We start from the raw sequence: 27289 nt of genomic DNA, 5'->3' as shown, positions 1-27289 counted from the left end.
TTAACCTGCTAGTTATCTGTAAGAAAGGAAGGCATCAGGAAAAAATAACTTTATTCTAAAGCTGTGCTGAATTATTATGGGAGTTTAAAAGAGTTTGTCCATGTAGCAGCTTTAAAAAAAGAGATGGTCAACAGTAGAAGACTGTGCTAGGGAAGGGGGCCAGATCCTTGGTTTGTTTCCAGGAATTAAATCTTGGGCAACTAACTCATTATTCCTCTTTGAGATTTAGCTTCCTAATTTATGAAACAGGGATAGCAATACTTTTATTTGTGTTGTTTTGAAAATAATATCATAAATTATATTATTTATCTAGAAGATGCTATAAAAGTATTATGGACATATGAATCCTACAGAAGTTGGTGGTATCTTGAAAATCAGGCCACTTTTATTTAGGAACCTTAATATGGAGCTGGAAACCTAAGGGCATAGAAAGACAATCACATCCCAGTATAATGTGCATCAGGTTTGTGCACTGACACAAATTATTCTGGGATATATAACTGATGGACATTCAGTTTATCAGAGGTAGCCCAGACCGTAGGCTGCTTTACTATGACTCACCACTAAGTGGCTGTGAGAAGGTAACAACTTGTTTGACTTGAGTAAATGGCTACCCAGTATAAAATGCAGACAGACATCACCTAAACTATGCTTCATACCTCTGCAGTTTAACCCCGGAGGGCACGTCCAGGTGAGTGTGCACATGCCATTTGCAGCATCTCAAAGGAATTTGGGACACTGGGAGCAAAAATACATTCCCTACGCTGCATATTTGCAGCACAGGATCAACATTTGCTACCTGGAAATCCAGGTACCAAAATAAAACCTGGGCAAAAAAAGCAGGGCAGGGCATAAATCCCGACCAAGCCCTGAGGCAACAGGAGGCTCTGGTCCTCTACAAAGATGCTGTGATAACCAGCCAGAGCATCTCTAAGGCTGTCCCTTGCCCTGGTACTGCAGCCCATGCGGGGCAAGGAGTGCTGCAGGCTTCGGTGACCGGAACCCGGGCTCCTTCCCCAGGTAAGTAGGGATGGGGGCTGAAGCTGGGGCTGTGTGGGTGAAGAACATTGAGGGGGCTGCTTTGGGAGGGGTGGGTACCCCGCCTGCTCCCTGCCTGCCCCCCCACTGGGAAAAATCCTGAATTCACTTTTTAAAGTACCCCAAAATCTATGTTCTTCCACAATTAAAAGAAAAAACCACTATAGATAGAGAAAGAGACAGACAGGCCGACAGAGATCAGTTGGGCAATGTTTTACTTACATATTTACAATGTTAAAGCATTTTGGAAGCCTCCCAGTGTCTCTATCATAATAAAATAAATTCTAAATATCTATATGGTTTGATGTTTGCTTTTGGTTTCTTATCATAGAACCATTAGAGCTCCCACGACCCCTTCACTAACTAGGATGTGGGGGCAGCTGCCCCTGCAGCCACAGCTCCTGCCAGCAGGTCTTATCCTTCTGGCACATGGGCATGATAAGTGTGTGATAGGGGGATGTGGGGTTTGCAGGAGGGGGGTGGGAAGAGGTGTAGGGAGATGTGGGTGGGTGTGGGGGGACTGTGTGGGTGGGGCTGTTAAGCTACATACTGTGCTTATTTAATAACAACATTTATATGTCAGCCTCTCTAATGTCTGCTGCACACCACATTATTTAACTATGGCTATGACATTAGCTGTATGATCCTTTACCAATAACATAATAGAGGTAAGCAACAATCTATCCAAACTCTTGGAAACACATTTCCAAGTACTGTCACGTTACTTTACAAGTTATATTTATTTTGGCCTTTTATCCCAGTAGCTGCAGTGGCACATATTTAAGACTTAAAGACCTTCAAACATCAAAAGGGAACAATTTTTTTTTCAACAAAAAAGGGACTGGTGTTTGTGAGGTCATGTGTGGCTCTGCAAAAGTGTGTGTTAAAATTCTATATCAAACCCAAATGAGTGTGTCTTATACCCATACTGCCCTAGTGTGTAGGGTGCAAGGCATAGGGGACAAAGATTCCAAATGACTAACTGCACTGCAAAAGTGTTAGCGCTCCCTAGGTACCAGATTTTCAGAGGTTTTCTTATGTCAGAAATAACCGAAGTCAACTGCCTAATTTCTAATATCTCATTTTTAAAAAAAGGTAAATTCAGCCCTTCAAACTGGACAGTGTACAAAGCAATGGTACTTAACCTTTTGGCACTTTTGATTGGTTCATGGGCAGGATTGAGCCCTGCAAACCAGGGTCAGGCATTGGGCTTCAGATGCCCAGTACGGCCCCTGAGCTGCAATTGGGCCCTAGGAATCTGGTGCTTCCCCACCCTCTGCACCAGGATTGAGCTTCAGAAGATGACACCATTCCCTCCCAATTAGATTAGCCCCCAAGGCCCTGGCACAGCACCATCCCACTTCTACATGCTGGGTTGGACCCTGGGGGCCTGGAATCCCTACCCCCCCTTAAACTGAGATTGGGCCCTGGGGCTCAATACTGTCCCCACTCTCCAGCCTTACATGCTTGGATCAGGTGCCCAATATAGCTTGCAGGGCCCTGGGGTCCCATGGGTCCAGAAATCTGAGAATTGGCAAACCAAATGATAGGGAGCCATGGGCCAGATCTGGCCCATGAGCCAGGGTTTGAACATCCCTGGTATAGTGTATTGGAATTTTGTATGTTCATAATCATAGACACCAGTGTCTGAAAGTGATCCCTTCTTATTCCTGTAAGACAATTCTAAATATCAGGCTAAAAGAGTCTTAGAAGTATAAACAAATGTCAGTCTTACCCATCCAGTATGGCAGATGATTCATTCAGCTGTGCTGCATGACTCTCAGCTTGTAACACCTTTTCTCGAAGCATTTTGTCTTTAATTTCTTTGGCTAGATCATCTATTTTATTTGTCAGCTCATCAGTGATTGGTTGCATCTTCTTCCCAATATCTTCAACTTTCTGTAAACCACAAAATAATAGCCCTTAAGCAGCTGATCGCAAAAATCACAATCCTTTGCATATATTACCCCCTGAGACATCTTCACATATTCTTTGACATTTAAGAAAATTTCAGTGAGCTAATGAGGAAAAAATGAAAGACAGTTGAAATTTGGAGAAAAATAGGCTACTATTCCACTGGAAAAAGTCCTCTCTTGAATTTAGAATTCTTCCTTGTCTCTTAACTGTGTGCATTTGATAAAAGAAAAATAACAAACTTCACTTTATATACAACCAGTCACACTTGCACTGTATTTTTTCGCTAAATTATGGATACATAAGAATTTATACAACACTTTGATGATATCCGGAGGTAAAATACCACGTCCTATGAAAAACTAGACCTTTTGCCACGTATGGTTGACAGACTCCAGCATTAGCGTGAGCAAAAGTGTATCTGAGGTTGTGGACACTTAAATGCTTGGAGCCCAGCAGCTGGTACATTATAATTGTTATATGTGAATGATCTAAGAATAACTAAAATGTAACAAAACAGCTCCAACTTTAACCCTGGATGAAGGGGTGTTAAAGTGGGAGAAGGCTTGCTTCATTTGAATTGTTCTCACTTTGTTCACATACAGTAATCAGAATGTAGTAGCTGCTGCCCTTTTGAAAGGGCTCCAAGCATTTGAGTGTCTACACCCTCAGATACACTTTTGCTCATGAATCCATTGCACTAAGGCAGAGGTTTATCCACATGCCTAAAGAATCATAGGCACTACTGTTGTTCCACTTTGTCCCCATATATAAAGACACATGGGAGAATTCTGTATTCCTCTTTGTGCATCTAATGGCATTGTTCTAGCTATATAACATAACTTTTTTGTGATGTAAGCTGTTTGCAGTTCTGTTTCCCTCACACTGTGCACATGTAAGCAAGGATGAGTGGACAAAGCATGCTCAGTAAGCTACACTCTGGTTGGACTCCAGGAGTCATTTTATCTAATGAGTATTAAATGTACCTACTCTGATAAGACTATAATCCTTATTCAAGTGTAGAAATCTACTATCATGCCTAGAGAAGCAGACAGGATTCATGAAGAGTAAAGAGTGTGTTTGTAAGTACAATACAGACAGATTGGGTCAACCTGGTTCAGTCTGGTTCACTTCAATGTATCTTTTATAGCTAGACTACCCATATAAGAATGGAAAAAATGACTACTTTTAAAGTATTTTAGCATTGATAAAAAAGGCTAAATTAAATCAGTTGTTATATAGCACACTGGCAGAAGTTAGCGTAATGGTGCTCAGGATCTGAACCCTGATCTGAACAACTCTGTAACTTTACAGGACACAGCCTTGCAGAATGCACTATATTAGGGATCAGGGATAGATCCTAATCATGTGACTGTTGATGTGGATTGACAGGCACTATGAAGAGGGAGCCAATGGGCTAAGAAGCTTAAATCCATGCACCCATCAAGTCCTTGCCACATGTTCAAATTAAGATGTTATAGAAACTAGGCACAAAGGGTTCCTATACATGTGCAGGGACCTGGCTCTGATGCACTGGAAATCTAGTGCATTGGAGTAGACTCAATTAACTGAGTGCTGCATCTCCCAGAGCACATGTAAAAATGCCCAAAGATGTTCCACATGAAATATGGGACATCTTTGTGGCTGGTTTCCATTTTATCATGTAGTAAATTAGCTGGATGTGTGACAAACTACAATTTATTATGCAATTACCATCTGCCATGATCCTTAAATACCTACTATACCATTAGAATAATACTGCATTTTACTTACCCTCAAAAAATGCTTACCTGTACAACTAAGTTGATTTCACTTGCTAGCTGGGTGACTTCATCAAGGATGTCATTCCCCTCTTTTAGAGTATTTTCAATGTTATGTCTCCCCTTTTCTACAGCTTGTTTCTTTTTCTATAGGATGCATCCAAACAAAGATGCAGATTAGCTGAGCAAAAGTACAGCAGAGTGCAAAGGCAATTCAAATACAAGCATGATGGCGGTACCTTTGTGAAACCTCTAAACTTCTGAAGACATTAAAGCAACAATAATAAAAGCATGTCTCAGTGGCAAAAGTAGTCAATATCTATCTTCCTTTCTATCTAGAATCAGCAGCATCTGCCTATAACATTGCAGTGGAATGAGTTAGAAAGATAGGAAATTCTAGTCCTTCCCCTGAGGCCCTTCACTTTCTTTTTTGATGTTGTTACTTTTCCCCAGTCTCCACAGAAAATTAGCTTCAAAACTGTTTTGCAGTTTTACTAAATACACAGGTAATAGTTTTCATACTTGTGTTTAATTTTGATTCTACACTTATGAAAAGTTTCCAGTTTGTTGTTGTTGGTTTTTCTTTTTCTTTTTTTGGCAGCACTATTTCATTTGATTTATGAAGCAAGAAATAATGATTTTGCAGCAACCTTTGCACTCAGTTTTCCAGCTAACAGGCATTTTCCACAACAAGAAGAGCACTATTTTTGTTTCTAGGACAAGGTGTGTTGCCATACCATATATATGTTCAGTAAGTAACAAAGTTTAAACGGACATAGGAGGCCAAGTTAGTATAAGTAGCAAAGTACTATAATAGCTGTTGGCTAAGAAAAAGGCAGAAAAGTTGGAAATAGCCTCAGAATTATGACAAGGGCCTTGATTGAGGGGGGACTTTCTGGTATTTCAATTAACTTATTTTGGGAATGACTTAAGAGTCTAGAGCAGATTTTTAAAAGTATTCAGATACCTTGGCTAAACTCCCAGGGTACATCCAGATGAGTGTGCAGTTGCGTTTCTTGAGGACAAATAGCAGTGACACATAGTTGTGCCACTGTTACTTGTCCCCGGGGAACACTCATACATACATGAGTGCTCTGGCACGTGGCATGTTGCCTTGGGTGGGGTGGGGAAGGCTGAGGTCAGCACCTGGGCCGGCCCCAGCAGCCTTACCTGGGATCATGGGGTCCTCCCAGATCTCCAGTGGCAGTGATCTGGCACATGAAGTGTAGCCAGCTTCCAGAGCATACCAGACTCCAGTTTCAGGTGGTGCACACTGCCACCACATGCACCGCCCCGCTTTTTTCAGGCATGGGTTATTGTTGTTTACACTAGGATCTCCAAATAAACAGCACAAATGAGCAGCATGGCAAACACCTGCATGTGCAGCACATGTGGTTTGTGGTGCCACAGAGGTCTGCAGTGCCACATACCACATATGCGTGCTCATCTGGATGCTCTCCCATTGACTAAGACCCTCCACCATCATTCCTGCCTTCTCCTCTGGGAAATGTCCAGCAGAGAGATTTCACTTCTTTACAGTATGTATCTCTGTAAATCAACCAAGCCCACAAATCTGTGATGAAAGCTGAGGTCCTGGTACTCTAACCTCATCATTATACATTAGGCATAAGCTCACTGAGATATAAACAGAGTCTGAAACATTTATCTTCATTTACGTTTCACTCTGCTCTTTCTATCTTGGTTAAATGCTTGTTAATGTACAGTATAATGTGCTCTTCAAGTCTCTGCAATTAAAATTAAATCAAAGGCAGACCCCTCTGCTACTAGGGAGATCATTTATAACAGGTTCTAACTATTGAGGATATAGTTTGATTAATTACTCTTTAACATTCATATTCCCAATTCATTTTTTTCTAGTGGTCAGAGAAGGAGGTGAAATTGTAAGTATGAAGATGCAAATATATGACAGTGAAGATTTTAATAGGTTTCTTGTTTAAACCCTTCACACAGAGCTTAAATTTTGCATAAGACCGTTTGTAGGCTCTTTATACTGGGAAGACATCCACCTCATGTGTGATAGGAATCCAAGGGTATCATCTACCTGATATTTTCTAAATATCCTTCTGAAAACAAAATTGTGGTGTTCTTAAATTAAAGCCCTAGTCAGTGCCCTTGCTTTTAGAATAAATTGCTGATTTTGAGGAAATAAAAAGAACTACCTATAATCCTTTCTTAATTTTATTCCATGGTTTTTAAAGAGATCCTAGTGGACTACAAGCTCCCAGATTTTGGTCTGACCTCCAAGATACTTAAGGGATTTTCCTTTCAGTACTCACTTCAACCATTGTCATGTTTCTCAGGTTGATTGCAGATAAGCGATCAGCCTCTCTAATTTTACTGGTAGCTTCTCTCAGCAGAGCCTGAGCATCTTCAATTTTGTTACTGTAATCTGCCAGCTTGTCTCTGACTTCTTTCTTGAGTTCTTCATTTTTGTCATTGGGCTCTCCAAATAATTTCTTCACTTTATTCAAAAGATCTTCTGCATTTCTGCCAGTCCCCAATGCAAAACAGAAACAAAATCTAGGCATTTAGCTCTCTCTCACTACATCCAGTAATAGCATGCATTTATAAATAAAACTCTTTATAAATAAGAAATATTTTCTTTAAATAAAAGGTGAAGGTCTCTCAAAAAACACATTTAATAAAATAAAACTGACAAGTGAATCATAGACCTATTTCAAGGATTCTGGGGGGTTTTTTTAATTAAAATTCTTTATTGGGTCTAATTTAGGAGGTGAAAAATATCCTTCAAGGAAGACCTTTTTATACTAATTCTTGGAATCTGACTGTTGAAGTGAGTTTTTATGAAATACTACACTTGTCTAAAAACATTCTCTCATTCACATTAAAATGTGATGTTTAGCACAAAGTGGTCCATTAACTTGAATGTAGGGGACAGAGTGGTGATATGCCTGATTTGAAGTTGCCTCAGAGCAGAGCTTCAGGCCTAACTGCAATAGTCAGTCTAAGATCATTATTTTTTTCTTTTGCCACAAGTGTCCTAGAATATTTGTGATCTACCCATTACAGCAATGAAAATACTTCACATAAAACATGCTTTGGAAATATGTGTTCTTAAATGGAATAGAAAATGGAAAGTACCTTTTCTCTTAGAAGTGTTATTTTTATTTTGCAGGTAAATGGGCAATTCCTTATAATGTAAGGGTAATCAAGTACAAACCAATGGATTTATTTTGTTCAATTTCTTGTCTTATTTACTGATATTCCTATATCATTGGCACAGTTATTGAAACAGTCTTATATTAAGCTTGTGCTCTTCTGGATATCCACCCAACATCAGAATGAAAATATTCAGAAAGAAGACTCATGATTAGTAGCTGGTACTGTTTAAAAAACATTGTAAATCAGGCCTCAGAAAATCATAATATCGACTGAATCATGAAATTGTAAAAAATACTAGGATGAATACTTTTCATTTGCCTCTTGGAATTTGAGTCCTTAAATTTCATTTTCTACCTCTTCCCTGTAAACAGAAGAGCTAGAATCTTACCTTTCTAAATAACAGGTCTTATATAATTCCAGGAGCTAGTGCTTAGTCTACCCTTCTGGTAGCCTAAAACAAATGAAGCCTTGGGTCTTACTTCCAAATAAACAATAAAAATAAGCAGGGAAAAAGTGAAGTTCTCTTGACTGCAACATCACGAACCCTGAACTTCAAAGGAAATAATCAAAATAATCTTCTTCACTTAGCATTTAGAGCTTCACAGTGAATAAGAGGAGAGTCTACTTCAGCTACTTCTGTGTATTTGGTCAAAATCAAGCCAACCAGAATACATCACTGTCCAAAGTTATCTTCCTGAACAGCCGACAAGAGTAATTACTTCAAAGTAGTCAAAAGACTTGCAGTGCCATTAAACCAGTATATTTCAAAGCTTTTGTTTTTCCTGCAATGTACTATTTTCTGGAAGGGAGGGAGTTCTCAGATATTTTCAAAACATGACAATTTTTGTCTCCTTCCTTTGCAGAATGCATTGCCATCAAGTTGTGTCTGTCACTTTTTATGACATCATCTAGAGATAAAAACTGTATCCAGGAAAAAGTTATTTAAGCTGTTATTCGGTAAGATTTAATACCTCTTGAAATGGCCTGGATAAATATTTTACAGACAACATTTATGGCAATCCACAATTACTCAAATCCCACTCCTGTGGATATCAAGCATGTGCATAGGTTCCTGGTTGCATCAGGCCACTGTATTCAGAATCTTGCAGGATCAACAATTAAGCATTACCTAGCTCTGATGGGCAAGATTTCTAAGGGTGATATCTTTTATTAGACCACTGTAGTAGGGGCAAGGCTGAGCCCCATGCTTACTGGGACAATGGCTGCCAGCACACTTTTCAGGCAGCAAATCCTCAGCTTGTCCTACGGAGGAAGAATGTTTTGCATTCAAAAGCTTGTCTAAATTTATCCCAACTACACAGCTGGTCGAATTAAAGATATCACCCTAAAAAGTCTTTGCCCCTCACACAATTTCTGGACCATCATGTCTATAACATAATTCTTACATTAACTTAGCTCTAATATAATACTTTTCAGAGGAAGGGCAGTATCATCATTTGTTTTACAGAGCAGTAACTGATCAAGCTTTCAGTTTTTATGTAGAGTTGGATCTTTTTTGCCTATACCAATATAAACATGATACAAAATATGCTTATGAATGCTAAAAGATCATTTTATACAGGTGTAAATACTCCCCCAAATTTGCATGCTGCAAAATTGATGTGAAATATTAGCATCTCTTTTTCCTTGTAGTTATGTAATTCCAAGTTTTAAAATCTCACGGGAATGGACTGAAATCATTGAAAAGACTCAGCTCTCACTGTCGTAAGGCTGAAACTTGTGGCCTTTCTACTCACTTTAGTTCCTCTTGAGCCACCCCTTCTTGCACATTCAGTTCTTTCCTCCGCAGCTCTGCCATCATTCTATCAATATCACTCTGCAGACTCTGAAGACTTTTCTCCAGGGTCTTGTCTTGGATTCTGAGTGTCTCATTCAGTTTTATAGCATTTTCATTTACAGCTGCAGGGGGGCAAAAATATATAGAGAGTTAGTAAATAAACATGACACAGAAGCTTTAAGCATCTGCACATCGCCATCATCAAATGGAATGCAATTTGCAGTAGGTATTCCTGCTGTGAAATATAAAGGGCAGTTAATCCAATGATCAGTAACAAATGAGAAAATGTTATATGTACCATCAAATCTTTTATTGTATTTCACTTTCAGGCACAATAATTAAAGTGAGGAGCCTTAATATACAGGGGAAGAAATATATAGGGGAAATTTGTACCAAACCTTTGGAATGTCACAGGATGATTTGGGACACCGAACACTTGATTTTGGGGATGGGCGGGAGTAGTAATAGAAATGAAATGTGAGCGACTTTTAAAAGACTATCTTGAAGTATTTTATTTTTAAAATGCACTTTTAATAGTGACAGGAAGAATAAATGAGTGAGAGCCCTCTCTGAAAATGGAGATAGAGCAAGTGGATTTGTGTGTTTATATTTAGATATACACAGATGGAGAAAAGGAGGGAGATTGAGAATACATCCTGGTATGGTACAGAAGTATTAGGTTCATGTGCTTCGGTTAGCTACATTACTCCTGAGAGGGCAAAACTTCTATATAGGGTATCTCCTACTAGTGCCAATAAGTCTTTATACCATAATACACCTTTGTATATTTAGAATAAGCTATGGGCAACATGATTAGAAGTGCCTCAGTGATTTGGGACACTGAGTGCCATTTTTCAATGAAAGGCAAAGACACTTAAGGGGGGAAAAAAGTCCTGGAAGGACTTTTTGAAGATTTAATTGTACATCTTGAACTAAACTAGCAACAAAACTATTTCAAAATGTTTTTCAGAATGTTTATAGAATTCCTTTTTTACTCTGGGTCCAGCTCTATGGGTTGAAGGCAGGATACCTCCAACAAATTATATGAACTTTAAGGTGCACTGAAAAGATCGTTTATTGTTAGAGCTGAGTTAGGGAGGGAAGCTTTCTTTTCATCTTTATAGTACATTTTGTGGTTCTGAATATCCGGGGGTTAATCTGTATGTTCATGTGAGGCCTATGGGAGCAGAAAATAATTCTCTGTGAGGACTGTTATTTTAAAACATTATTGGAGGCCTGAAGCTAGGTCTAGGCAACCTATTTTTATTTATTTAAGCTACAATAATAAATTTAAGAAATCATTAATATTTTATTAGACTAGACAATACAATACGAGACAAAGCCCAGCTCTGCACCAGAGCTAGAAGCAAATGCCATAAATCTCCTTATAAAGGATCCTTATCTTAGCTTTCTAATCCTCATGAGTTGCATCCTTTCCAAGGGTCTAAGGACTGGATAGTCCCTGTCTGATTTCGGATACATTTCACTTTTGAAGAAAAAAAAAGAAATTGGAATGATGCATTACATTTTCAAAGATGGTTACTTAAAACTGCTCAGAGGTACAGATATTTTGAATCGCCCCATGGAAAAGGATTTGTGAACAGAGTATGCAGAGATGAAGCAAACATACACAGGAAAAGCAACTCATTGCATGTTTATCTCCTACACTAATATGAGTACATTAGACAGAATAAGCATTTTTTTCTATTTAGGAATACATTTGTTGTGTTAAATACTTTTTTTAGTTATTTGAACTGATGCATATGGTAGCAGGCTTTTTGTAAGTGACAATTCATGCACCATCCTTATATAAATGCATTCACATCAGAGAGAATATCTTTTAAATCAGAAGGGTGCCATCTTGTTAGTAGGATCAGTGGGAACTGTGCAAGAAAGGATAGTACTTCTTGCCCTTCTTTGCCGTAGGCACTCCAACCATGAATATATAGTAAATAGAATCATTTGCGTGTTTTATTTCTAGCTATTATCCTTCATCTTTTTATTTTATATGAATACTTTTATTGAAAGAGCATCCTGCTGTAATGGATTGTTCCACCTAGGGAAAAAACTACAGGAAACTCCTCACTAATCAGGAAACTTCAGGGTTTCAGGAACTTCATGATTTCATGACATTTAGTACCTAACATCAGTTACAATCCATACAACCATTGCAATCAGGTTTGTATTGTTGTACCTGCAAGGAAAAAAAGTGTCCATAAGTATCATAATGATAGTGGATCCTGAGTATTGATTAGCTGGTAATAGACAATAACATGCAGTGAAAAAAGAGATGCCGTCAGCATATTTAAAAAACTGACTTAGCTGCTGGTTAAAAACATTGATTTTTAAAATTATTCACTATACTTCTGAGACATTACATTGATTTGCTTCACCCTCCTCCTTCTTTTCTCCCCATCCCAAATCTTAACTCTGTTTCCAGTTGTTCCCGAAAACCTAAGAGAGCGGCATTTGGGGAGAAGCCTAAATGCTGGATGGAAACTTTGAGACAAAATGTATACATCATCTCAGACTTCAAACTCATTTCTGTCTGAGGTGCAGGAAACCCAGTTTGAATTTTATTTAAAACCTCTTTGTAAATTGAGGGCTTTTTTATATTGCTTTTAACATAGATTTAAATTTGTTTCAGGATGCCAGCGTTGCAGGTTCCAAAGATCATCTGAACTAAGGATTAGTATTATTACATGATGTATACTAGGGTTCATAACCTTCAAGGTAATATAAAATTAATCTACAATAAATGTAGTAAATAATGGAGATTTTCTTTTAAAATAGTCATCTACACACTGCTTGTAGTAATACCTATATAACCCCACAGAAATCAGTCGCACAGAGAAGACTTTAACAAGAAAAGAGGATGAGTCCTTAGGACCCCTGTTAATGATTAAGAAACAGTGCATTTTAAAGTGTTTTTATCCTTATCTTGATTTATAGATGTGGACAGTGTTTAGGTTCTGCATAAAGTGGGCTCAGATCCTCTCTCTCATGATTCTCAACTGCATTTTTAGGTGCAGGGAATCATGTCCTCAAGGGAGAAGAGCTCACTCACTTCCACTGCTTGAAGCTAGGAGTCCTTTGCAAATTTCAAGCAGCAGATGTTCATTAGCAGCAAGCAGCAATGTATTTTTAAAGTCATTTTTGAGAAATTAAGATATTGCCTTAAAGTACAAAATGGAACACTAAAACTACATGAGACCTTTTTTTTTCAAATGATTTTTTTTAACTGCCTCAGATAATAAATGAATGCAAAGCAGAAGGCATCCCATTAGTTGTTTAATATAATAGGCATTCCTCAAGAACTGGAACATTCCTGGAGAAACACAATCAATGTCCTGCTATTCTGTGCCTATAATTACCGATCCTCAAACTATTGCTATGAAATGCACCCTGTGGATTGCAGAAATCTACAGATACTTTATTAAAGTTTCTTAATCTGACACTCAAATCACATGATATGCCTCAGCTAATGAACTCTCTCTCTCATTGTTGATCTGTCCCTATTTTTAATACCCTTCAGTTTCCTTGAGGAACAATTGGCGTGTTTTTCTTTTTTCAATACCTTCTGCAGCTTGGAGTGTACCCTTGATGAACTGTTCAAGGGATTTTGCTCTGTCATTAGTCCTCTCAGCATCCTGCCTGGTTTGTTCACCATCTGCCGTCACCTTGGTAGCCTAGTGATCCAAAAATCAGGAAAAGTATAATTAATGGACATGACAACACTGCACCAGGAGATATTACGACTGGCTGAATCTGCTTGCAAACCTTTCCTCAGGCAAAAGGCAATCAATGAATTATTGATCAGATGTACTGGAAATGACATGCTCTGCTCAAGTATAGAATTAAATTTTATTACCTCTTCCATTATGTAAAAACTTTATTTTGGGTTCTTGGAAACCCTAGTCATATGGCAGAATAAACAAGGGGAATCAGGATGAGAATATTCTTTGAATTTGTTTAAACCAATGTTGTTCAAAAGATTTTAATGGATGCTACAGCCTGTGCTTTCCACTGGTTTCACTGTTTCGTGATTTACTGTTGACCAAGTACAGTGTACCCTCCTTGAAGGGTAATAAAAAGCTAGAGGTTTCAATAAGCTGGAGGTATTTCAAATCAATACATTAATACAGGAAGAAAGAAAAAGAGAAAGAGACGGGAGAATTACTCTTGTAACTATTGTGCTTTGAAATATTTTGCATATAATACTTTAGAGTGATCAATACACTTTAACTATGAGTAAGTATGTGATTTATGACTTTATTGAATCATAACAGCACCAATATAAAGATGAACATCAATTATATATCTGAAAAGCATGGCCAGGAGGAAAAATCTTAATATTCTTGATTTTGTTTTCAAATTGAAAATATGATGTTTGATGATTTGCTCATTGTTACTTTATGTCTTCCAAACACTTAATATATTAAACTGCAAACACTACTTTATGGAGAAAAGTGAGGGGCCTGATTTCCCAGAAAGTAGTTTTGAGAGATTCTAGGAAACAGGGCAATGTGCTTTTTCCAACTCATGGGAAAAAAAATGGAAGATCTTCTGTGATCTCAGGAAAGATCAAAATCTGTCTAGCTATTGCTATGTAAACCCTGTTCTCAATTATAAAAGCACTGCAATCATGTAGCTAGGGGAAAATAATGCCACTTCAAAAAAAACTCTTAATCTTGTCCCAACTGGCTCTGTGTAGATCATTATTGTACTCACCGGATTTTACCCAGCCTGCCCAGGGGAACATTTTTTATTGCTATTGTACAAAAATTGTATAGAAAATCCATTAAAAATATAATTGTTTTCAGTACTTGAAATGAGTATGCCAAATTTGCCACTGAAATGACATACATTTCAGTGCAGCTAAACCACAGGTGATTTTGGTTCAGTTTCATGACCTGCCTTACTGTAATTACCTCATAATAATCCATGTTAAAAACAGTGTAAGTACACAGAAGTAGGAACTGTGTAGAAAACATGAACTAGGACGTCTGTTTTCGTCCTGACCACTAGAATATCATTTCTGTGCAAGTTAAGGCTCCATTACTGGATAATCACATCACATTTTTTAAGCTCTAAGGCTAGAAATTGACATCTTACTCAAGTGATGCATGATCAGCTGTTCCATGATACATTGCAGCACAGCTGATCACGCTCCAGGGACATCTACAGACATCCCTGGTTGCTTTGCCTTCCATCTTTGGGAGCGGGAGAAATCCTCTTTAGGGATTTCCCCACAGGCATAATTGCAAGCAAGGTTCCCTCCCCACCCTGCATTTCCAGATATGCATGCTGGGAAGTCCCTTGCAGAAGGATTTCCCCATGCATGTCTGCAAGTGCAGAGGGGGAAATGGGAGTTCCCCCTCCACACTTGCAGGTGCCAACAGGGAAATCTGCAAAGGATTTTCCTCTACGCACACCTGACACCATGGAGTGGGGAAACTTTTATTCCCTGTTCCATGCTTATAAACCAGAATGAAGAAATTCATCTGTAATTCACTTGCCTCAGGTTCCCTGCTTATCCAGACACATTCCTGCAAGGACATATCCCTTCCAGGGATGTGTCTGCGTAAGCAGTGAAAGTCAGGGCTTTGGGGTGAGCAGGGAACCCCTACTTGCAGACACTCATCCTGGGTAGTGCACGGGGGAATCCCTCTGCAATGGATTTCCCCAGGTGAACCTGCAAATGCTAAGTGGGGGGATGTCCCAATGGGGGTGTCCCCCATCCATTGTATACAGCTGCTGCCAGGAAAGTATGCCAATGACCCAGTGTGCATTCCTGGCAGCTGTATGGGGGACAGAAGACCCCTCCTATGGGAGATCCCCAAACTCTGAGGTTGCAGATACACCTGGAGAAATCTCCTACAAAGAGATATCCTGTGCACTGCACAGGGTGCATGCCTGTAAGTAGGAAGCCCTTGCTTGCAGACGTGTACCTGAAATCCCAACTTTCGCTGCTTATCCAGATGTGCCATTGGAGGGACATGTCTGGGTAAATGGGAAAGCAAGGGTGCAGGAGGCTGATTCTGTCTGGGAGTTTCTGGGTGTGCAGGACCAGGTCTCACAAGCCTGAGGAGTTCCAGCCCTAGGGAAGCTGGAGAGCCTGGGCAGCTTCATACTGACTGAGCTCTTCTGCCATTAGCAAACAGATGTGGGCTGCCATAAAGTGGTCCAGTTTAATACTACCTTTTGTCATGGCCATAAATTTGAGCACCTGTGGCATGATAGAAGGCAAGGACATCTGCTTGCTTTCATTTTGTGCCACCATATACATTTTTATGGCAGCACAAAGATGACGTCTGTCTCCATTCTAAGGCTCAAGAAAACACATTGACTGTCTAGATAAAAGCTAATTCTGTAGCTCTGTGAGATATGAAGGTCACCCAAGATAGGAGACAGGTGAAATAAGAGAATCATCTTGATGGACCACTAGTCTTATCCAGCATGGCATGTCTGATGTCATCTTCTCTTTACGTATTTGAGAATTTAGGGACGGGGTGTTTTTCAAGGTCTGAGAGTCCTACAGGCCTAGAGGACGTATACCCACGTATGTCATTCTTATTATCCATCACACCTGGACACTGCCCCAAAATCTGAAGTCAATCTAAACAGCAGTGTCTTTGCACAACCCTATGTCTTCTGTTTAAACTGATTTCTGGTAGAAGCAACTCTATCGAATTGAACTGTGGGGTAATCCTGGCAAAGCATTTTTTCAACCCCTGGATGCCACTTGGGAACAAACTCCAGGTGATTCGATACTTCATGAACTGCAGACAATAGAGAGTGCACAACAGCCTGTGTTTGGATAATTATTGTTCATTGTTCAGAGGCAGAGTCCTAGCTCTATATCCAGTATTTCCCTCTGCTTGAAACTAATGTTGCCTCTGCTCTTATTCTCCAGTTTTAGTGTCAATTTTATGTGCAGGGAAACTGTGATTTTCATGGGCAAGGCAGGAGAGAAGGGTTTTTTCTGAGTTGAGGAACACCTCTTTGAACAAGGAAGGTGGAAGGGAAAGACTCAGGTTGGCTGTGTAGAGGTCTCATAGGAACCTTAGTAAAACACAGAAATAGCCTTGTTTGAAAGCAAATGCTGGGAATCATGGAATCATAGTATGTTAGGGTTGGAAGGGACCTCAGGAGGTCATCTAGTACAACCCCCTGGTTCAAAGTAGGAACATCCCCAACAAGATCATCCCAGCCAGCCAAAGCCAGGTCTTAAAAACCTCCAAGGATGGAGATTTCACCACCTCTCTGGGTAACCTGTTCTAGTGTTTTACTACCCCCCTAGTGAGAATATTTTTCCTAATATCAAACCTAAACTTCCTTCTGAAACTTGAGACCAGAACAAAGAGTTGTTCTGTCATCTGCCACCACTGAGAACAGTCTAGCTCCATCTTATTTGGAACCACCCTTCCGGTAGTTGAAGGCTGCTATTAAATCACCATTTTTGTTGCCTTCCTCTGGACTCTCTAATTTGTCCACATCCTTTCTGTAGTGGGGGCCCCAACCCTGGACACAATACTCCAGATGTGGCCTCACCAGTGCTGAATATAGGGAAATAATCACTTCCCTTGACCTGCTGGCAATACATCTACCAATGCAGCCCAGTATCACCTTCTTGGCAACAAGGTCACTCTTACTGGCTCATTTTCAGTGTATTGTCCACTGTAACCCTCAGGTCATTTTCTGCAGAGCTGCTGCCCAGCCAGTCAGCCCCCAGCCTGTACTGGTGCATGGGATTTTTCTGTCCTAAGTGCAGGATTTTGCAGTTATCCTTGCTGAACCTTATGAGATTCCTTTTGACCCAATCCTCCAACTTGTCTAGGTCACTCTGAATCCTAGCCCTATCCTCCAGCATATCTACTACTCCCCACAGCTTGGTTCTATTATAGATCGAGCCATTGATTACCACTCTCTGAGTCTCATGCTCTAGACAGTTTTCTATCCACCTTACAGTCCATTCATCCAGCCCATACTTCCTTAGCTTGCCTGCGAGAATGTTGTGGGAGACCATATCAAAAGCCTTGTTAAAATCAAGGTACACCACATCCACTGGTCTCCCCATACTCACAGAGCTAGTCATCTCATCATAGAAGGCAATCAGGTTAGTCAGGCATGACTTGCCCCTGCAGAATCCATGCTGATTGGTCCTAATCACCTTCTCTTCCAAGTGCTTAGGAATGGATTCCTTGAGGACCTGCTCCATGAATTTTCCAGGAACTGAGGTAAGAATCCTCCTTTTTCCCTTCCTTAAATATGGACACTATGTTTGCCCTTTTCCAATCATCCAGGACCTCTTCTGATTGCCATAAATTTTCAGAGATTATGGCCAGTGGCTCTGCAATCTCATCAGCCAACTCCCTCAGCATCCTCCGGTGCAGCCTCTCTGGACCTATGGACTTGTATATGTCCAGCTTTTCTAAATAGTCCCTAACCTGTTCTTTCATCAGTTGGCTGCTCAACTCCTCCTCAAACTTTAGTCTGGGAGATGACCTTGCCTGTGAAGGCTGAGGCAAAAAAGGCATTGAGCACTTCAGCTTTGTCCTTATCCTCTGTGACAAGGTTGCCTCCCCCATTTAGTAAGGGACCTACACTTTAGTAAGGGACCTGATCCTCCTCTTCCTACCAACATACTGGTGGAAACTCTTCTTGCTACCCTTCACATCCCTTGCCAGCTGCAACTCCAATTGAGCTTTGAATTTCCTGACATTATCCCTGCATGCCTGAGCAAAACTCTTATACTCATCTCTAGTTATTTGTCCAAGTTTCCACTTCTTATAAGGTTCCTTTTAGTGGCTTAGTTTACTGAAGAGTTCTCTGTTAAGCCAAGCTGGTCTTCTGCCATACCTGATGTCTTCCTGTGCATCAGGATGGTTTTCTTCTGCACCCTCAGTAAGCCTTCTTTAAAGTACAGTCAGCTCTCCTACATTCCTTTCCCCTTCAGACTGGCTTCCCTGGGGATCCTGCCCATGAGTTCCCTAAGCAAGTCAAAGTCTGCTTTTCTGAAGTCCAGGATCCTTATTCTGCTGCTCTCCATCCTTCCTTTCCTCAGGACCCTGAACTCAATCATCTTGTGGTCGTTGCTGCCCACGTTGCCATCCACTACTGTATTTCCCACCAATTCATCCCTGTTTGTGAGCAGCAAGTCAGGAAGAGCATGGCTCCTAGTTAGCTGCTCCAGCACTTGCACCAGGAAGTTTTCCCCAACACTCTCCAAAATCTTCCTGAAATCAGAGCATGGAATGAGAAAATGAAGGGATGGAGCATGAGGGAGGGAGAGCAGCGAGAGGAGAAGGAATCAATTAAGTGGAGGGAAAAGAATAAAATCTAATTAGCTAATGAGGATATGAATGAATTGGTAGTGTGGACAAGATGGAAGACAATGGGGAGAGATGGGGGATAAGAGCTACACTATCTGTGAAGAAAGAATAAAAAAGGCACTGACAGAGCAAAAACAAGAAATAGCATTTTCTTCTACATTTTACATTAAATGTATGGCAACTTCCACCTTTCTACTTCCTCCTTAATATGCTCCCTAGCACCTTTCTCTTGTGTTTCTGTGACCTTCAGATTATAGGAAGGAAGGAAGAAGATGCTTTATTATTTGCAGCCCTATAATTTATTCTTGGCACTAGCCATCACATGGTAATTAGACATGTCTTTATATAGTAACTACATTCCCAAATGCTACATGATAGAAAACAGCCCTCCTCTCACCCCACACACTCCCCCTAGCTGGGCCCATTGTCCCACTGAAAAGCAAAGTTAGCAGTTGGCACCTCCTTACAATCCCAATGCTAAGACGACAAACTGCAATCCAATTAACTACCCATTGTGGGGATAACTGAAGAACCAGAGACACAGGCAGCAAGGCAGGTCTGAAAAAAACAACATGGTAGGCCTCTGGCAGAAGCAAAGTAGCAGGGTGGCAGTGTTCACATACCCTGGACTAAGATGAATCAAACAGGTCACACTTCTGAGAATTATTATTTCTGTCTATAGATTCAACAAGCCAACACAGACTGAACTCTTCGTTCGTGTTTCAAGGTTATCCCTTCAAGAAAAGAATCCCTTTTTAAAAAATTTTCAAGGGGAAGAAAAAAGGAAGAAAAAAGAATGCTCACAACTCCTGGAACTTGTTCACAACTTGAGAAAACCAAATCTAAGAAGTGTCATTTTCTCTGCTTTCAAATATAGGGTCCTCTTAATAGAAGGTCTTTAAGATCAAAGGCTTTTTAATTATGCCCAGTCCCCTTGTAAGGTGGGGGGAGTAAGCACAGATGAATGAAGAGACAATGAATAAGATTCCTTCATTTTAGCATTGGTGGTATACATACATGCACACACTTTCTAAGTTTACATGCTGTAACTCAGCAAAGATTTACACACACAAACATGCATGGAAGTACACACCATAATTCAATAGAAATTTACAAAATAATATAGATAATTTACAAAAGCTAACCCACTCAAAATGTCTTAAGGTTACAATGATGCTCTTTAGGGTAAGATTTTAAAATGAATTAGAATTTTTCAAACTCCAGATACCTATTCTTAGCTGTATGTGTTAAAAGTACACCACACAGTACCCTGAGTGTGTGCTTATGAAAGTACAGAAAGCAGATGAACTACTTTGCTGAACATCATCAGGTGTGCAAACTTTTAAGAAGTTTGAGTTTCATCAAGCATTATAATAATTCCCTTTCTTGGATTTTCTTACCACTAGGTGGCATACTTTATATTATTTTCCTTTCAAGGTCTCCTGATAACCTAACTACATTCTGCACTGAAATAAAAACTTTCCCAATAAAAAAGAATAACTAGTGCATAGAAGTGGCCTCCTGGAGACTGTCACTTTCCTCAAAGGTTTTTTTTTTAAAGTAAAGGGATTTTTTTTTAAATTGAATTCTCCCTATAAATACAGTTCTAATGTTTGATTACTCCAGTGATTGACTCTGAATGATAACTAGATATGATTTGAAACCAGAATATACTGCCTTGCTGTGCAGTTCTGCCCAGAACCTGAATCAATTTAGCTTGCCATTTCTTCTACAGCCACCAGAGAAACAAGCAACCACAGCAACTGGATTTTTTTTTTTACCGTTTGAACTGCAGAAACAGCAGAACTTTTTCTGTAATATGCCTTGAGACTGCCTGGGCACTTTATAACTCAGAGGAATTCACAGAGTGAACTTCTGGTACGTGTGTTGTGACAGGCAATCCCACAAGAGAAACACATTGTATTATTTCACTGAGATAGTCAGACCCAGGAGGTTTGAAAGAGAATATGGAGTTTTTAGGGGATGAGTTTGCTGATGCAGAAACAAAGCAAAAGCTTTTTGAGAGGGAGGACTGACTTGAAGGGGGAAATGAGAGAAACTCACATATTCAGTTGCTGAGTGCATCAACCAACCAAGACTTCAGCTACATGAGACTAGCAAGGTAATAATCTCACAGTCTAGCCACTGTTGCTTTTGTCAGCAGTCCTTTTGAGACTTGTTCAGATTTGCCACAACAAAGAGTCTCTTTGCTTTAGCAATAGCATTTTAAAATCCTTTCATTCTTGGGTGCTGAGACTATATCTCAATAAACTGGCCCCTAAAAACAAGCTGCTGGGGGATGGGAGTTCAAACCATCTCATTTGATTGAAAAGTGTTTTATACTTTATCCATTCAACCATATTAAATTCACCTCCAAAAACGAATGTTCTCTGTTACTGAACAGCTTCCCCAGAACCAACCCACAACCCTATGGACTCACTCTTTTCAATAGTTCGTTCATCTCTGTGTAAAGGGTTTCCAGGTTTTTCTCTGCCAACTGAAGGAGTCTCTCTGGTGCTCGTTGAGGTGATAACAAGTGCTGCAAAAATATTTTAATTTATAGATTTAAGTGTTTCAGAAATAATGGAAAGAAGAAACATCAAAGTATGCTTCTCACTGTGGAATACACAAGTTTTTTTACACTAATTACTACTGTCACACCCTTCCAAAACTCAGGGGGTTTAACATAGGATAGACAATATATGCTGCAATATAACTGTTTTATGAACTGTTAAAAGAACTCTATTTCATTTTTAATAGAACTTCATTCTTTTCTTGACTGAAACGTATTTGCATGTAGGTGCACAAACATAAATTATCACTGAATGATTAACTTATTACAGTAAGTCAAAATAAATAATTGCAATAACTGTTTACCAACTGTGACAAGTTTGAAGTAATTAAACCTTTAATTTTTCTTCTTCCCTACCTCTAACCATAGCTGTAAGTTTGAGTGAATAGCTGCTAGTCTGTACTGAAGCAGCTGTCTGAGGGGTTGTGCATCTCTACTGTGAATATACCTTTAATTCCTGTGTTGTGTTCTCAAAACCATACAGCATTTTATATGGAGCAGGCAGTGGGGCACTGAGATTGACACTCATAACCATCTGGTTTAGTTGATCCAAGTCATTGAGAAGAACTCCTGTGCATTCATCATCACAAGCTGAGGAAAAGACAGTAAAGCATACTTAGTCCTGCTAAGTATTTAAGTCAGATATTTGACTCAGAAATATTTTACAACACACACAGAATTCAGTGAAAGATAATAGTACTAATCTCAGATAATTAACCCCAACAAGTGTACAGTACTAAGAAAGAAATTATAGAAACAGCAACTAGAGAAATAAAGGTCTTATTGCCCAGAACCTGATAATGGGGCAGCATAATATATAAACCATAAAGAGCAAAATTAGCAGACATAACTGGTTTAAGCAGCAAAAATTAACATTACATGCTATAGGCTAGCCTGTATAAAATCCTAAATTAGCCAAGCAATTCGGAAGAAGTCTGGAGGAAGAAGACAGGTAGTACAGAAAATCTAAGAAGCACTAAAAAGAGAATTATGGATTGTGCTACAATGTGTTTGAATATAAGAAAACCTACATTCATGCCATTTATATACTTTATAGATCTACCACACAATAGTGTGGCTAAGTATGTTAAACTGTAATACAGAGAGCAAAAAAGGTCCATGTGAACATGCTGACCATTTTCCATTAAGCCTTTTTTCCACTTCCTTTCATTATCCATCTAATAATTTTTTAATGTATGTGTCTTGTTTTGCAAATGCTGTATAGCTTGAAAAATACTGTTGCGTATTACATGCCTTAAAGGAATTTGCAACATTTCTTTCCATGTATTTTATTATCCATTAAAAGAAGTTCACATAACCTTTGAATCTCATGTTATTCACCCTACAGACAGAAAATTCACCTCATAGGAAATTATTGGTATGACTTTCTGTGGATATAAGTCTCTTGTCTTCAAGCACAAAGGTGTTACATAGGATCAGCAGAGCTATATAGCATCTCAGGAGGTGAAGTAATTGTAAAACAATGAATACACTGGGGAAGCTAAGAGACATACAGGGCTGTGCCTAAAATTTTACAAGGATGCAATTATATCAGTCAGAAACACCCTCTTAGGCAGTCTAATGGCTAAAAAACCATTCAACAAAGTGTGCATCTTTGTAAAAATATTAGGTATGGGAGATGAATTTCAATGCAGAATGACAGCTTTTTTCCTGTAATCTATTGTTCAAGCAGATTAAATTTCTGCTCTTGATAATCCTCAGTCACACTTATCAGAATGATCTCTCATTCTATACTGGGCTAGGACTGTGGTTTAATGTAGCAGGGTATTGGTTCAAGTGCTGATACAGAAAGAAAAACGGATACTGATTTAATACACCAAAAAGCCAACATGCTAGCTGGAGAGGCATCTGAGAAGATGGATGCTGGCATATGGCACTAGGAAGAGGGTAGGCAAGTTTCACTAGAAGGAGGATATTGCTATTTTAACAGATCATTTCTTCATTTAATTTGTCTTCCTACCCCTCAATATTTTATTGCTTTAGCTGAAGTGCAATGTAATTGTTTTTGTGGGGGCCTATATATTCTGGTTTATGCCTGTATGACAAAAAACCTCTTACTGCCCCCACTCTTGTTGTCTGTATCAGTGCATTTAGAAGATAGAAAAACACAAGGGAAATGCAAGTTTTACAGCAAGAGTGGGTTTTTTTGTTTTTTTTACCAGCTTCTATTCCATAATTGGTCAAGACGCACAGAGCTGATAACCATTTTGGAGGCTACAGTAGAAAGCTAGTGCTCTTTAAGCTGAGGAAATTATTTTAGGGGTAGAATTCATAGCATTACACAAAGGACTGCATGCTTTGATGTAATGGACTGTTTTTTTTATCCTGATACACAGTATTTTAAACAATAAGCTACTTCTATTTGCCCTCAAAAGTTTTGGAGTGGATGGTAATAAAACCTAAAAATTGGATGTTAAAGCTAAACTTAATTCACCATGATAAGAAAATCTTGAATAACTTATAAAGACATGAAGTGTTCTCAATGAATAAACAACTGCCATTTGGTAAGTGTGCTGTGAGCATTCAGTGTGAATTAACACCTCTTGCATAATAATCATGCTGAAAAGAAGAACTACATCAAGTGAGGAACACAGTTGACTAGAAAAGACAGGGTGAAGTTACTCCAATATACAGGATGAAACGTATTAGAACAATAGCAAATATTTCAAGCACATGATTATATTTTACATGACTAAATATTTCCAAGGCTTGATCCATAAAACTGTCAGGATAAATTTGTGTCTAATACTAAGAGATACCGTGTTACCTTTAGATCATTATAGCAGAGCACACATGTAAGGGGCAAATCATGCAGTCAGTATTACAATCTTTCAGTTAGCAATTAACACAAAATACTGCATTTTCACTTCTCACTATCATCTTTCATGCATAACTACAAAAAACTGTAACTTACCTCTTAGCAAAAACCATCAGAAAGCATGTTTCCAAAACAAATACTTAAGAAACATTCATCACACAAGAAATTACAGTGTAAGATATACATGTTTTATGGACATTAGCCCATTTCCCCAAATTTTAGAGGATGAAAAATGAATATGCCAATGGAATCAGATCATCTCCATCAAGTCCTCTTTATTCTGTAATTCCTCTTAATGGCCTGCAGATTTTTGAAAAGCTCTCATTTCCTCAATATATTTTCCCCTATCTTATCTTTCAAGATGCTACATTATATAAAATGTTCATTATGAATATATTAGTGTAGCAATACACAGTAATGATCCAAAAACCTGTGTACAAACACTATTTGATGTTCTCCACAGGTTTCTTCTGGATGAGGAGGGCAGACGTGGACTCATTCCTGAGCTGATTGGTGCTTCTACTCTATGGTAATAGTGAATGCTACACTACTGTAATAGTGCATTGCTACAAATCTCTCTTTCTGGCCACTGTAGGTGCTACATGACTGGTGGAAGAAAAATATTATGGTTGAATTTTGCCTTGTGTATCTGAAACCAAACTACTCATCATTAGTAAAATGCCAGCACCCATCTTATTATGATCACAGCTATTTTCCTTTATAAGAGAAGTCTGGAATTTCTGACCTCATTATGTGGTAACTCTTGGCAACTTATGACTTTTTAATATTAACTATGTTTTTGTCTAGGATTACTTCTTCTGCAATCCTAGATATGGCCAGTCAGCGCAGTGAGAGACTGAATTTGTAATCAATCCCAGGTGTTCAACTGGATAGTGTATAATATGAACCTAATTCTTTCTTTCTTAATTTTTTTCCTTCATCAATAGGTCAAAAAGAAAGGGAAAAAAGAGCACATATACAAAAGAGGTGAAATCCTGGGTTTCTGGAATTTACAGAAGAATATTGCCAGTGAATGCAACAGAGCCAGGATTTCATCCATGACCTGTCTCTGAAACCTGGTGAAATTTAGGTTCAGATCTGGATCAGGTTAATTTCTGCTCTGCATTATTTGTAATCCCCTGTTTACTGTCCTTGACCAACACACAGCAGCTAGCAGACTCACAGATGGAAAGGGTCAGGGGTTGGCATCAGGGTATACTTGTTAAAGGACCCTTGATAATTTTCTTTTTTGATTGGTAGAATGCAGGTTTGTTGACTACATGGCATAGTTTATCTCTTTTATCATGGTTATATTAAATTAATAAATATTCTATATGTGTAAATATATTTTCTATCTTCTATGTTGTACATGATTTTTTTCTATCTTTTCTTATTAGTCAGAGAGCAGGAGCCAAAGTGCCTCCTTTTCATTTATGTCCTGTTTGTATGCAGGCACCATGTTGGCAATATCTCTCTAAGGAAAGGGTTTGCTGTTTAAGCGTTACAGCAAAACTCAAAGTACTATAGGCTAATTTTTTAGAGGCAAGGCCCTAAAAGTGCTCAGTAGGTGAGTTATTATTTCATTATGAATTATACATGTTACAGTAAAGCCTGGAGGCTCTACTGAGAAAAGTAACCAATCACGTTTGTGTCAGCCACTGCATTAGCATACAGGAAAAGAATCAGGACAGGAATCAAATTGGCTAATTAAGCACATAAATAGGACTTAGGCAAAGTTTAGGCATCTAAGTTCCAAAAAGTAATTCAAATTGGCCCTGTGATAGTAGCCACAAAACTCACTAAGCACTGAATTCATTAGATGCCTCTATTTTGGACTGAATGGGTGCATCCACATGAGCAGGGGCATGCATTTGCAGCAGCATAAACAGTAGCAGCACAAATTTGTGGTATTACTTTATGCTGCAGTGCTTGCCCTTGCTCATGTGGTTTGCAGCAGGACACGTTATCCTGATGCTCCACATGTTTGTTGGGGCATAGGGTGTCTCAGCATGGGCCTAGTCAGCAGGCAGCCCCCTTGTTAAGGCACCTGCAAAGCCCTCACTCTGTGTTTGGCTGGAGTGCAGTGTGCCTCATTGTGGGAACTCCACGTGTCTCAGTGCAGAGTCTCCACAGTGAAGTCCCCATACTGAGGCACGCAGAGACAGGGACTTGATGTCCTGTCTCAAGGCCTTCCTGTCTCAAGGCCACTTTTTTTTCAGAGGTTTTATTTGCTACCAGGAAATGCTGGTAGCAAATTCTGCCCTAGCGCTGCTAGTTAGCAGTATCCCACATGGTTTAACGTGCAACATGTGTGGTTTCTGGTACTGTAAAGAAGTTTGTAGCACCACAGACTGCACGTGCCTGCACAGCTGGGTCGGGCCAATGTTCCTCGGCATCTATCATAGAGCTTAGATACAATTCATATGGAGGGCTTAAGTGCATCATAGCACCTAACTCATGCCTAACGTCAATTACAATTCAAAGTTTTCCTAAAGTCTGGCTCAGTACAAAGGCCTTGGTCATTACATGAAAGAAAAGCACTGAGCCAAATGTTGTTCAACAATTACTTTTATAACAGTGATAAAATATTTTTATCATTTAATCCTACATTATATTAATAGCACTGAATTCAGGTAAAAACCAACTGGCAGTGCTCACCTTTTGCTCAATGTACTAGTGGTCAAAGCACTCACCCAGGGAGTGGGAAACCTGGATTATAGGCCCTCCTCCATCTCAGGCTATTCGAAGCAAGATTCCTTAGTGCCAAGGAGAGTGCCCTAACTACCAAATTAGAAGTGGGGACTCTCCATCTCTCCTGTTGAGGGTGAACAGGCAAACAGGCAAGAGTACTGGGGTCAGAAGGAGAACTAGCAAGAGACACCTTCTATT

General features: G+C 39.3%; 1 protein-coding gene across 1 annotated transcript in view; it reads right to left on the bottom strand.

Annotated features, from left to right (window-relative positions):
* LAMA2 (laminin subunit alpha 2) overlaps window positions 1-27289 on the bottom strand; it is a 437413-nt gene that overhangs the window by 112736 nt on the left and 297388 nt on the right. The window contains exons 35-41 of the mRNA XM_090032537.1: window positions 22010-22152; window positions 21430-21528; window positions 13232-13343; window positions 9614-9776; window positions 7010-7220; window positions 4743-4859; window positions 2774-2937 (exon numbers count right to left, since the gene is read on the bottom strand). Coding sequence (XP_089888663.1) covers window positions 2774-2937; window positions 4743-4859; window positions 7010-7220; window positions 9614-9776; window positions 13232-13343; window positions 21430-21528; window positions 22010-22152 — 1009 coding nt within the window. The remainder of the gene's footprint in view (window positions 1-2773; window positions 2938-4742; window positions 4860-7009; window positions 7221-9613; window positions 9777-13231; window positions 13344-21429; window positions 21529-22009; window positions 22153-27289) is intronic.

This window comes from Crocodylus siamensis, chromosome 1, assembly GCF_052110815.1.
Source record: "Crocodylus siamensis isolate JL-2025a chromosome 1, ASM5211081v1, whole genome shotgun sequence".
In the NCBI taxonomy this organism is placed as follows: domain Eukaryota; kingdom Metazoa; phylum Chordata; order Crocodylia; family Crocodylidae; genus Crocodylus; species Crocodylus siamensis.
The sequence above is the reverse complement of the archived record's forward strand: the minus strand, read 5'-3'. Positions and strand labels throughout refer to the sequence as shown.